This window comes from Mastigoproctus giganteus, chromosome 9 (genome assembly GCF_048544385.1).
Source record: "Mastigoproctus giganteus isolate SK-2022 chromosome 9, ASM4854438v1, whole genome shotgun sequence".
Classification (NCBI taxonomy): Eukaryota; Metazoa; Arthropoda; class Arachnida; order Uropygi; family Thelyphonidae; genus Mastigoproctus; species Mastigoproctus giganteus.
Window position 1 is genome coordinate 143,601,775 of NC_143583.1, and position 13,589 is coordinate 143,615,363.

General features: G+C 34.2%; 1 protein-coding gene across 4 annotated transcripts in view; it reads left to right on the top strand.

Moving 5' to 3' along the window:
- The window catches only part of LOC150080786 (pre-mRNA splicing factor cwf19l2), a 315,168-nt gene that overhangs the window by 173,677 nt on the left and 127,902 nt on the right, over window positions 1-13,589 (top strand). For 3 of the 4 annotated variants that reach the window (XM_090381845.1, XM_090381844.1, XM_090381843.1), the window contains exon 13: window positions 4,464-4,619. In XM_090381845.1, coding sequence (XP_090237971.1) covers window positions 4,464-4,619 — 156 coding nt within the window. Of the gene's footprint in view, window positions 1-4,463; window positions 4,620-9,573; window positions 9,631-13,589 lie in introns of those variants that run through there. The other variant, XM_090381846.1, reaches the window with a different exon arrangement.

A 13,589-nucleotide genomic window follows, 5' to 3' on the forward strand; every position in this document is an offset into this window, starting at 1 on the left:
AATCATCTTTCTATGTCTTGCAGTATCATAGCTTAATTTCTGTCAATAAACACTTTGTCAATGTTTATATCATTAGTAAACTTTGACATTAAAGTTGATTTGCCATCATGAGTATTGTTAATAAATATTGGAAATAATAAAGGCCCAGTTCTCAACTCTGAAGGACTTCCCTAATAACATTGGTCCATGAAGAGCAGTGGCCATTAATAACTACTCTCTGCCTCCTGCCACTCAACCATCCTCTTATCCATAGCAGTAACCTGAAGTTAATAGTTACTGTTTCACATGAAAGTACAAAGTTGTTTATGTGGAATAGTATCAACAGTTACTGAAACCCGAGTATATCATGTTGAAATTATTATTTTATTTTATTATTATTTTTTTTTTTTTGACTTTCTTTGTGACTATGTCATGGTATCTGATCAAATTGGTCAGACAAGATATAATTTTATTCCTATCAGAATGATCCTGGATTATTTCTTTAACTGTTGACTCCATAATTTTTTTTTGGAACAGCAGTCTAGCAAAGTGAGACATTTGCACATCTCTAACCTGTAGAGATTACAAAAGATGCTTTCATAATTGTGGCTAAAGGTTTGCTTCTTTCCCTCTCTCTGTCTTTCAGTATAATTGGATAGGTTCTGTAATCCCCAGTTGCCTTATTTACTTTTAACTTCAACAATTCCTCCTCCACTTTCCTTTCAATTTTCACAAAATCATTCTAATATTCCAATCCCTAAAACTTTCTTCGTATATGAGTCTAGATACAAAACATTTATTCAGTTTGTTAGCAACCTGAATAGAAAAATCAATAGTTATCGCATGTGTATTTGGTGGACCAGTGTGGTTCATCCTTTTTTTTCTAGTGTTAGCATAAGCAAAGCAGTCTTTATTACTTTTGTTCACATTCTTGGCCAAAGGCTTCTCATAATCTGCCTTAGATTACCTATCCCATCTAGTACCTTGAGTGCAGAGTGGGTTTTACTTACTGTAGTCCTGAGTCCATCAATAATTTATAACCAAACCTTGAACAGTATATCTTAGTTGATATTCAAATTTAGTAGCATCTGCAATTACTTGTGTCAGTATCAATATTTCCTTTAGCCAGAGGAAAAAGGATTACCATTTGAAGAAGAAACAAGTTTTCTACTCTTAGCCTGTTCAAAATCGGGTTTGGATTGATAACTTTTTTACAACCATTTTGAATTGTCGTCAGCAGAAATGAATTGGAGATTTGGATACAAACCAATTGTGATGTGCTGACCACACTTAGAACATTTGTCAATAAACCATTTCAAAGTATTTTGAAAGCTTGTTGGTGAAGAAAAGATCAAGGTGTTTGGTTAAAATTGTCTAGTATTCTAGTAAGTAAATAAACAAATTGTGTAAGGTAATAGCTTAGCTAATAGTAATAGTGAAAGCCTTAGCATCTCTACTACTTGGGTTCAAGCAACTATAAAATTGATCCAGCTGGAATTATGAATGTTGAAATCACCAAGGAAAATTTCTTCATTTAGCAAGTTAGATTGGGAAAGCAGACTTTCAGAGAAAGTCTGCTTTCCCAAGTAATTTTGGAGGAAAATAAGAGTTCTCCAAAATTCACTTCCTAATACATGGAACTTTATTGTTCTCCTTTGGAGAACAATAAAGTTCCAAGCGTTAGGAGAACTGAGTAGAGAGAAAGCTGAAGAATTTGACAGAATGGGACAGAGAGAGTTTAATCCATTCAAGAATCAAAAGGTAGTATTTTTCAATGTATAGAGTCTCTGACAAGGAATGTCAGTGTATAAATGAGATAAGTAGATGAGGCAGGTGATGAGAATGCATGAGTTCCATCGGAAAAACTATAATAAAACATTCATACTTTGCTCGCCCATTCCATCTGCATCGTACTCCTCACAACCTTCTGCTCTGTAGATTACTTCCACTCTCATTATAATAATTACACCTGCAGTTACACCTGCCAGCACTGAATCAGTGCTGGCAGGTGTAACTTCTGACTCAGAAAAAGATCATTTTACATTCAGGCAGCTTTTGATAAGAAGCTGCCTGAATGACCCCCACCACACCTTCTGTCTTTCCTAAATGCCTTGTACATACCACAGTAAAAACTCATAATCCCCACTTTCCTGGTGAGACCACACTTCCATTAGCCCTGTTATTCATTAGTTGTTCTAACCAGGAGTTTACATTCACCCATTTTATTGACAATTCTCCCCACATTACTATAGACACAGTTAAGATTAAGTATTCTACTATAATTGCCACCCTGACATCTTCCCCTCGAAGTTATTTAGGCTTGTTTTCTATCTTTATATTCCTGCTCATTTGAGACAAGAACATCTTGCCAATGTTATCTGTTGTGGCAACAAACAAGAATTCTAGATGTGTTCAAGCATTAATTTGACTCATATCATCAGAGAAATGCATGTCTATATTACCTCCCTCCCCCTCAGAACTAGCACTTTCCCTGAATCGTTACAGTATCCACAGTGATACTGTCAAAAACCCTTGCACCACCTTTATTCAACTGAATGCCTTTTATACAGAATTGATTCATTTTGCCTACAAGTGCAGGCCATGCTAATAAAAATTATCCCCCCCACCCAAAAAAAAAAAAATTGCTGAGTCCCTCAAATCTTGAGGCTTGAGGGACTCAGCAAAGTTATGTTTTGTTACTCATTTGGAGAAATCTGGGATCATGTCTTATCAATAACTGGAGAAATCTCTAAAGATCTCTTCGATAGGGATTGCAGTTTAGCAAATCTCAAGTAGAGACAGTAGGTTTTTCCCTGTGAGTGATTCTGGGTTTTTCAGCCTGCACAATATGGAAATCAGCCCATAAACATACACTTGTACAGACATAAATATACAATGGAGTAGTAAGTTACTGATTAACATTAAAAACTGGTAACAACAACCTTGATCCCTGCTTAACACTGGTTAATACCCCAGTGGTCATTTCCAGTATACTAGGTGTAGTGTTTTTGATCTTGCACATGGGGATATACCTTATAGTCTTAGCATTGTGAGGGTAGGACTGTTAGTAACAGAGTAAAAGCAGATTATTTGGTTGCCACGGAACAACTCGACTTTGGTGAAATTGGGCCCACTTGACTTGTGTGTTGCAGTATTGGACAATTTATTCGGAATAATGAATAAGAATAAAAAGTGATTATTTTATTTTCTTATTTGTATTGAAACATTGTTAAGCAGAATAAATTATTCGCTTATTTATTATTCAGAGAAATTTTTTATTCGTAACTTATGAATACAGTTTTATTTGCGGTTTCATTCAAAATTAGTGTTTAATGGATATGAAAGTTATAAATTAAAAGTAAAAAATCATTTGCCAATTACAATTCAAGAAAATGCTTTTTTTTTTTTTTTTCAAGCTCCAATCATTGATAGCCTCCTTGACTGATGCCATCCCCATTTTTTGGAACATAAATAACAAAAGTATGTTGCTACATCTGGTCCATCTTCCTCTGTAAATTCACTTTTAGCACAACCCCTTTACTCAAAAATTTCATCAGTGAGTTTATGTGATTTAGGCAGATTGATCCTAGTGACAAAGGAAAAAAGCCTCGCAGAATAGTAGAAGATGGTAATGATGTAGTATACTTAACAAAAACATTTTTTATTTCCGAATATTTTCTGAATATTTTTATTAATTCCTGACCTTTGTCATATTACAGGGAATGTGAAATACATATTGTGTTTCACATTCTCTGTAATACAATAATGAACAATTAATTGAAAACTTATAAGAACTTCAGTTAAACAATTTACATGCCACTTTACCATCTGTAGATGGTATTAGGTAGTAAGCTGTAAGAAATGATGTGTAATAATTTATTTGAAGTTCGATTTAAAAATAACCAATGATGCCTTCTCCAATGAATAAAAATTAATAATAAATAATTTTTATTCAAATAATAATATATATGAATAATGGTAAACTGACATGTGGAACCTGAATATTATCTCCATCACCATTTTAAACTTTCTTTAACAGCCTAGAGGTTTGTCATCACTGGAAGCATGTCTGCAGTAAAGTGATTTATTTTCATTATTATATTCAGTGCTTATGTAATTAGCCTAAGATAAAGATTAAATAATAATAAAATTCCTAATGTGAAGTAAAGTTTTACCAAAATGATATTATTTAATTTTCTTTTATCCTGCGCTTTTTTTTTTCTTTTTCGTAATTCAGTGTGTGTGTGTGTGTGTGTGTGTGTGTGTGTGTGTGTGTGTGTGTGTGTGTGTGTGTGTGTAGATAAATAATAGCTGTTAAGAAAAGAAAAAAGGAAAGATCAGAGTAGGTAGTATAGCTACTAAAAAAGGTGAAGAAAAAAAAATTTGTACATAAAATGTTTTTTTCCCACCCACTCTTTATTTCCTTTCCTTTTCATATAATTTTTATAGTTATATATATATTTTTTTTATATTGAATAAACTAGATATTCCGTAAAGAATTAGTGAAGATGTTTGAAAATATCGGTCAAGATGCAGTTTTCATGGAAACCAGCATGAAACTGAAACGACATCCTCATACCTTTATTGAATGCATTCCTCTAGCTAAGGAAGTTGGATATTTGGCTCCCATTTATTTTAAGGTACATTTTTAATGTTTGTTATGTAGTTAATTCATCTTTGACAATTTGAAACACATGTATGGTATTTCTAAATTTTTTTTTTTTTTGGAATGCAAACCTTTCTCTGTAAACCTCTTTTTTTTGGAAAAAACCTTATTCTTTCATAAACAAAGTGAATAATGTTAAGAAAGTAAATGACGATATTTTATTTGGTGTTGAAAGAACATCAAATAGCATTCATATTTAAGATATATCCATACTTTTATCTACAGTACATATTTTGTTACAGTTATTGTCCAAAATTAAATTTTCATATAATATAAAAATTTTTAATATGCAATAAAAATTCATCAGTACAGTTATGTCCAGTAATCCAATTTATGAATGGTATGTTCATATAATGTGTCCTCCTTGTTATTTATGGATTAACCTTTAGTTCCAGGAAACAAGTATTTCTAATAATATAGAGGAGGGCCCGGCAAACTACGGCCTGCTGGCCAAATCCGACCCTTTGCCTGTTTTTGTACAGCCCATGAGCTAAGGGTGGTTTTTACCTTTTTAAATGGTTGAAAAAAAATCAAAAGAAGAATAATATTTCATGACAATGTGAACATTTTATGAAATTCAAATTTCAGTATCCGTGAATAAAATTTTATTGGAACACAGCCATGCTCATTCATTTGCATGTTATATATGGCTGCTTTCACACTACAACAGCAAAGTTGAGTAGTTACGACAGAGACTTTGTGACACAATGACAGAGACTGTATGTGTTGCAAGATCATTAAAGATCAGCATTAACAGATGAACATTTGCAATTGATTTTGATGAAGGGAATACTAACTTTGAACCCCAATTAAGCGAAATATTTTCCCCAAAAAAAAAAAAAGAATTCCATTCTTCTCATTAATAGACCTGTATTACAAAAAACATTGTACTCAATTATTATAATTACAGCAGACTCTCGATTTTCTGGGATAGATGGTAAAAAACAAATCCTGGATAATCGATTTCCCGGTTAATCCAAAAATACAGAAGTCCCCGACATACATAAGATATACATTCCAGGAATTCTTACTTCATCGAGTTTTACATAACTCGGGAATGACTAATAACATATTGCTACTATATTATTATTGACAAATCTGAATTCAGCACAATACTTGTTAATGTTTGACCATTTTCATACATTCTTATTTGTTTAATTTTCTGATCCAAATCGATCGCTTTCAGTTTGTTGGTAGATTTACTTGTACTGCTGTCACTTATTCTCTTAGTGGGCACCATGATAACGGTCAAATGAAATTTTCGGTTAAGAACTTCACAGGGTTAAGGCGAAAACTCACTATTATCACACCGCACGAGGTCACATTTTACTAAAACACATTTCTGAAGGTCACTACCATAAAACAATAAAAACAATTTGCACTTTCCGTGTTATTGGGCTTTTCTATTTGTGCATCTAATTATAAGCGGGTACTAAACTCGATCTTATTGCATTTTCGAAAATACCGATAGCTGGAATTCTGTGGGTTTTTACGTTATTATGGTGAAATGTATGTCCCCTTCACTGAAATGTTGTTACATAAAAAAAAAACAATAAATAAATTGTAAGAATCTTCTCTTCTTTCCTATTTTTTTGCTTGTTACTCCGTATCTCACTTATGCAATTTGTGCGTGCCGTGATCATCATTATTGATTGCTTATTATTATTATTATTATTTTTATTTTTTTTTTTTTGTTGTTGTTTTAAATTTTACAATCCTAAAAAAAAAAAAAAAAAATTTGAGTGAAAAAAAAATTTACATAAATCTGTAGTTGCATAAGTTGGGGACTTACTGTATCGAAAAATGTTCAGCAACCTACGTAAAAAATATAGCAATAAATAAAAAATGAAAAAACTTACCACGTACCACTCGTGTGTCCAATACGATGCTTCCCTATATTTTTTGCGATGTCGATTTTAAATCTAATAGCTTCCTTTTATTTTTTACATGTTGTGTACGGTTTGGTCACTAACATTATAATGGTTCATTAAAGATTTAAACCCTTTTCAAACTTTTGAATAATTTCAAGTTTTTGTTTAACTGAAAGCACAACTCTTTTGCATTTACCCATCATTTTCACGATTTCTAAACAAAAAAAAAATATTTACTATAAAAACATTTTTGAAATCCCTGACATAAATAACGAAACAAAATTTGTCTTTTTGTGGTGCAACAGAACACAACAATCAATGCGACGCACTAAAACAAGCTAAACATTTCTCCTTTTTTTTTTTTTTTTTTTTTTTTTTTGATTGGTGGGTGTGAAGACAGTGGGGGGTTGCAAGATAACTGGTACATTAATCTCCGAATAACGACTTATAATGCTGCTTCTTGTTGCTTATTTACGACTTGCAAAACATCTGTGTTTATACCTATTCCAGGTATTACTTGAATTTTATGATTTATGGTTGATTTTTTTTTTTTTTTTTTTTTTTTTTAATTTGGAGTCTTGAAGTGTCCCGATTAATCTGATCCTGGTAAATCGAAAGTCTGCTGTATATTTTGAATTTCATAAATAAAGAATTTGTGGAAATTTGTTTTCCCTCTCATTTTATATAAGTACCTACATAACATCCTCGATCTTGCCTCTCTTGGCCCACAAAGCCTAAAATACAGCCATTCCCCAATTAATGTAAGGGTTGCATTCTGTGGAACTCTACGTAAGTCAGAATTTTCCCCATGCTTGTGCAGCACTCGCAACTGTGCACGCTGAATTGATTGAATCAAAAAAGAAATGTTCGACGAACACGTGAATAGAATTATTTATTGTATTTATTCAATTTTTTACCCATCCACAGGAAAATTTACAAAAGCGTGGCAATTTAAAAATTTTCAAAATTATAAAATTACAAAAAGAGAGAGGAGACAGGCATAACGTCAGTAAGTTTTACTTCTCGAGCATCATTGCCAGAATCAACTTCTTCAGCTGATAAGTACGCCACTGCGGAGGTTGAGGGCTGTGGAGATTTAGAAGGGGTCAGCCGCTCAACCTTATGAAAGAACATATTAATGGATGACTGGACAGTGGTTTTTTTCTTTTCATTGTGGATTTCTTTGTAGCAAGCAAGCATATCATTCACCCCACTGTTAACTTTTAAGAATCGTTCACTGTCAGGATCCATCTTCTCAAACCTCGCCATTGCCGATTCAATTTCACGAAATGCCACTGCCATCTCTGGTGATGAAGCATCTCAGATCCTCATTTGATTCATCTTGAGCTTCGTCAGCATTTTCTTCTTTCGTTATCACTACCTGCAAGTCAATAAGTAGTTCTTCGTTAGATAATTCCTTCTCTTCTTCTTCTTCCTCTATTAACTCCTCCACGTCTTTGGCAACAACCTCCAAATGAAGTAGCTCTGTGTAACCTCTTCATATGATTCATTGTTTTCAAATGCTTCAAAGCCTTTTACGTGCCATGGGCATATTTTCTTCCGTGTGCCATTTAAACAACTTTTAGTAATTTCCACTCAGGCCTTATTAATGTTTAAGATGGCGTGGTAAATATTGTAAGAATTCCAAAAGTCTCTTAACTTAATTTTTTCACCATCTGCTGCAGACAATGCCTGAGCAAATGTTGTGTAAATAGTATGCTTTTAAATTCGAAATAACACCCTGATCCACAGGTTGGATGAGTGAAGTCATGTTTGGCGGTAGAGATATGACTCTCGCTTTCGAATTGAAATCATCTAGATGCATAGGATGTCCAGGAACATTATCTAATAGACGCAAAATCTTGAAAGGAACGTTGTTGTCTTTACAATATTTTTCAACTTCAGGAATGAAGCAGCATTTCAACCAATCCTCAAAGTTGCCAATCCTTAATGATGCCCTTAAATGCACGAGGATTTCCAGAATGGTACACAGTCAGTGGTATTAATTTGTAATCTGCCGCTGCATTAGCCCCAAGCAAGAGTGTGGCCCTATCTTTTGAAGCCTTGAAACCTGTCATTGTCTTTTCCTCTTTGGCAATGTACAATCGATCCGGCATTTTTTTTCTAATACAGAGCAGTCTCGTCAAAGTTAAAAATATGCAGCATTGATGAATAGCCTTCATCAATAATTTTTTCCAGCACATCACAAAATTTCTCTGCAGCTGCAGAATCAGCACTGGCAACTTCACTGCATACTTTAACATTGTGGAAACCAGTGCGATGCTTGAACCTATTAAACCACCCCACTGCTTGCCACGAACTTGGCTTGGGGTTTGCCGTACTTATCCTTAATATATTCATAAATACTTCTTGCTTTTGATTGAATGGCCATTAGACTCAGGGGCACTTGCTTCTGAATCTGATTTTCGATCCATATTATTAATAGCTGTTCCATTTTCAACATAGAACTTGAACACTGTTTTTGATCACTGTTTATCTTAAGTGCATTGATCCTTTGACATGTTCTTTTATACGTACACTGTCCTTTAAAATAGTATTCACTGTTGAAGCAGTGAGACCTAATTCACTTGCAATAGATTTCAGTGAATACACATTTCACCATAATAACTTAAAAACCCACAGAATTCCAGTTATCTGAATTATCGAAAATGCAATAAGATCGAGTTTTACTATCCATTTATAATAGATTTAGCTGAAAGAAAAGTCCAATAAACTGGAAAGTGCTAATTTTTTTTTTTTTTTTTTTTGGCCGTGACTTCCAGAAACATGCTTTAGAAAAATATCACAAAGGCATTCAAAATTGATTCTTATACGGAAACATAATAACAATGAAAGTATAATGCAATTTCTGTTATAAATATGACCTTTTAGAGAGATAAAAAGCATAGTAATATAGTGAAATTTTCAACTTCCAAGGACTTGGAACAAATTACAAAAAAAAATAAAATAATATGTTATTGGGTTCACATTACGATATTTTTCCAATACCTCCATTTATCCCTACAGATCCAAAATACGTTTCCATATTTTTTTCAGTTTGCACCGGCCGGCAAAAACTTATGTAAAGTCGAATTTGTGTAAGTCAAGTATTAGGTAAGTCGGGGAATTCCTGTATTTACTATCTGGCAGTTTACAGAAAAAGTTTGTCGACCCCTGATATAGAGAAACAAGTATTTCTAATAATATGACCATACCATCCTAATGTATTGCTGGAAGCAGTATTTGGAATAATTCGAAGAGGTAGGCATTTTTTCAAAAAATTAATATAGAGTTTATTAGAAAAATATTTTAACAACAGTTTTAGTATATTCCAGTTCATTGGTTGCATACGTGGAATGCAATAAATAAATTGGAATATTTTCTCAGGAAAAAATAAATAAATAAAATATATATATATACATACAGTAAACCCCCGCTATTCGTGGGGGTTACGTTCCTGAGAAATGCCGCAAATACTGAAAATGCAAATACTGAGTTATGGCTCCCATAGTAATAAAAGGGTTCCGTTCCAAAGTATGAAATATATAAGAAAAACTAGTCTAAAATTTGGTATACGTATGTATTATATGTACCTTCATAATATAACTATATACATAGTGAAATACAAGCATAAGGCATCGAAATGAAAATAAGAAACGATTAAATGTAATGTTTATTAGAAATTTCGAACAAATCTTTCAAACCAGTGCCTTTGCTAGCTAAAAAACTTATCCTGCCAGTTTCACTAAAGTGTTGATAAAGGTGTTTTGCCTTTTCACGAATGATGAGTGAAATTAACAGAATTTTATTTTGAGTTCGGTCTTCTATCCACAGATTTAAAGCTTTTCCATTTTTTCTAATTTAACATCACGAGTTACAGAGCAAATTTTTGAAGCAATAAGCGCATTTTTTCCTTCCAATTTCTTGATTGATCGTACTGATGACTCACTGATTTTATAATGTTTTGCCACTGACGAGACATTTTCACCATTAGAAATTTTGTCTAATAACTCAATTTTACCCGCTAATGTCATCACCTTCTTTGATCTTTTCACAATTCCCTTGTTCATCATCATCATCATCATCATCATCAGCCATTTTCAATCCACTGCAGGATGAAGGCCTCTCCAGCAACTTTCCAGTTCCTTCTGTTTTTAGCACTGGACATCCATTTTTACTACCCACAAACTCATGAATTTCATCTATCCATCTCCGCCTTTGTCTTCCAGGTTTTCTTCTAGCTCCTCTTGGATACCATTCTGTTATTTTCTTAGTCCATCTGTCATCATGTCTTCGAGCTATGTGTCCTACCCAAGACCATTTTAGTTCTTTAGTTTTGATAAGAATGTCCTTTACTTGAGTTTGCTGCCTAATCCATGTGTTTCTCTTCTTATCTAACAGTCTTATTCCCAATATGATTCGTTCCATTCTTCGCTGTGTAGTTCTCAGCTTCACTTCCATAAGTCATGATGGGGAGTATACATTGGTCCATTATTTTACGTTTCAGACAAACTGGGATATTGCTCTTCAGTATGTGACTATATTTCCTGAATGCTATCCATCCAAAATTTATTCTTCTCTTGATTTCCAGCCATTTATCATTATTACAGCTAATAACTTGTCCCAGATAAGTATATGACTCCACCTTTTCAATTACTGCTCCTTCAATCATTATTTCCCTTTCTGTGGCGTACTTGTTCATCATTACTTTTGTTTTAGCCATATTCATCTTTAGTCCAAAATCCTTACTAGCTGTGCATAACTGATTAAGATTTTCCTCTAATTCTTTGGGATCATGGCTTATGACCACAATGTCATCTGCAAATCGTAAATGGTTTAGGTACTCTCCATTCACATTGACTCCTTTCTGCGACCAGTCTAATCTTCTGAAAGCTACCTCAAGGGCAGCAGTAAACAGCTTCGGAGATATTGTGTCTCCTTGTCGAACTCCTTTCTCAATTTTAAATTTCCTACTGTCTTTGTCTAGTCTAATAAAGGAGGTAGCACTCTCATATATTTTCTTCAAAATCATAATATATGGGGTATCAATGCCTTGTCTTTCCAGTGCCCGAAACATTGCCTTATGCTGTATGGAGTCAAATGCCTTTTCATAATCCACAAATGCCAGGCATAATGGTGTTTTATATTCATTTGCTTTCTCCATTAGCTGTGATATTACATGAAGGTGATCCATAGTTGAGAATCCTGTCCTAAAGCCAGCTTGCTCTTTCGGTTGATTCTCATCCAGTATTCTTTCTAATCTGTTAGTAATGACCCTTGTGAACAACTTGTAGATGTGGGATAACAAGCTAATTGGTCTATAATTTCCAATTTCTGATTTATCTCCTTTCTTATGCAGCAAAACTATGATTGCATTATTCCACTGCATAGGCGTCATACCTTTTCTAATGCACTTTGTGAAGAGCCTTGCCAGTTTTTGTGTTATGTCTCTTCCTCCCAATTTTGACAACTCTACAGTAACTTCATCTTCCCCCGGGGCTTTCTGATTCTTCATTTTCTTCAATGCATGTTCTACCTCATCAGGAAGAATATTGGGTATGTCGTATGTGTTGCTACTTTGCAATCCATCTTCCCCGCTGCTGGCATCATTCCCCTGCTCCTTGTATAATTCTCTGTAGTAGTCTTCTGCTATTTGAATTATGCCTTCTCTGCTGTTTATAAGTACACCATCGCTGTTCTTCAGTTTCAGTATCATTTGTCTTTCTGTATTACTGCTTATGGCTGCTGATTTCAATCCTTTGTTTTCCCTTAATGCTTGTTCTACTTTTCTTGTGTTAAATCTTCTTATGTCCTCTCTGAGCCTCTTTCTAATGGCTTTGCATAACTCAGTATACTCAATTTTCTCCCTGTCAGTGTTTTTCTTGCTTTTCATTTGTCGTCTTCGGTTCATCATGACAAGTGTTTCTTAACTAATTTTTTCTTCTTTGGATTTCTTTTTCCCTATAGGTTTCTTGGGCTTTATCACTTTCAAAAAGTTGTAATATTCCTCGTCGATATCTTGGTCCTCAGCAGTCTGCAGAAGCTCAAACTTGTTCTTAAGTTCCAGTACATACTGCTTTTTCTCCTCCTCTGTTATTTCAAAGACCTTTGTATTATTTACTCGAGTCAGTTTTTTTCCTTTCCTTTCCTACATCTATATCAAGTGTACATCTTACCATTCTGTGATCACTTCCAACATTTACCTTATTCAGGACGGTAACATCATTCACAATATATCTTCTGTTAGTGAGGATGAAGTCGATTTCATTAGTAGTTAATCCATTTGGACTCTTCCATGTCCACTTTCTGTTCACCCTTTTCTTGAAAAAAAGTGTTCATTACTGACAGTCCTTGAGATTCTGCAAATTCCACAAGTCTTTCACCTCTTTCATTTCTTTCACCAATTCCAAAATTTCCTATAGTTCCCCTTTCTGTGCTGTTTTGTCTTTTTCCAACCTTAGCATTGAAGTCTCCCATAATAATAGTGTAGTGGGTTTTCTGCTCATCTAGAAGACTCAATTTCAGTATACATTTCTTCAACCTCTTCATCATCATGGCTCGATGTTGGTGCATAAATCATTATAATCTTTAGCTTGTATCTCTTAGAAATCTTGAGTATTAGTCTTGACACTCTTGGTGATGTACTTTTGAATTCCAAAATGTTGTTTTTAAAATCTTTATGGACCAGAAACCCAATTCCACCTTCACTCCTTTCACTGTTTCCATTGGTGTACAGCAGATTTCCACTAGATAAACTTATAAGTGATTCATTTCTTCTTCTTGTTTCAGCCAAACCGATGATATTCCAATTCACATTTTCTAATTCCTTTTCCAGCTCTAATATCCTGTCTTCACCGATGAGTGTTCTTACATTATAACAGGCCAAGTTCAGTTTCCGTGCATGGCAGCCTGGTCGTACCCAGCGATTCTTAGCACCCTCTGCTTCCACTCTAATCCTCTCGCTGCCGTAAGAGGGAGAGTGAAAGCTGCTGGGGACTGAGGGCTATTTGTTTCATCGTGCTTTCATATTGCTGGAGGGGTTGGTCTTTTCCTCTTCATGCTGACCAGGCATC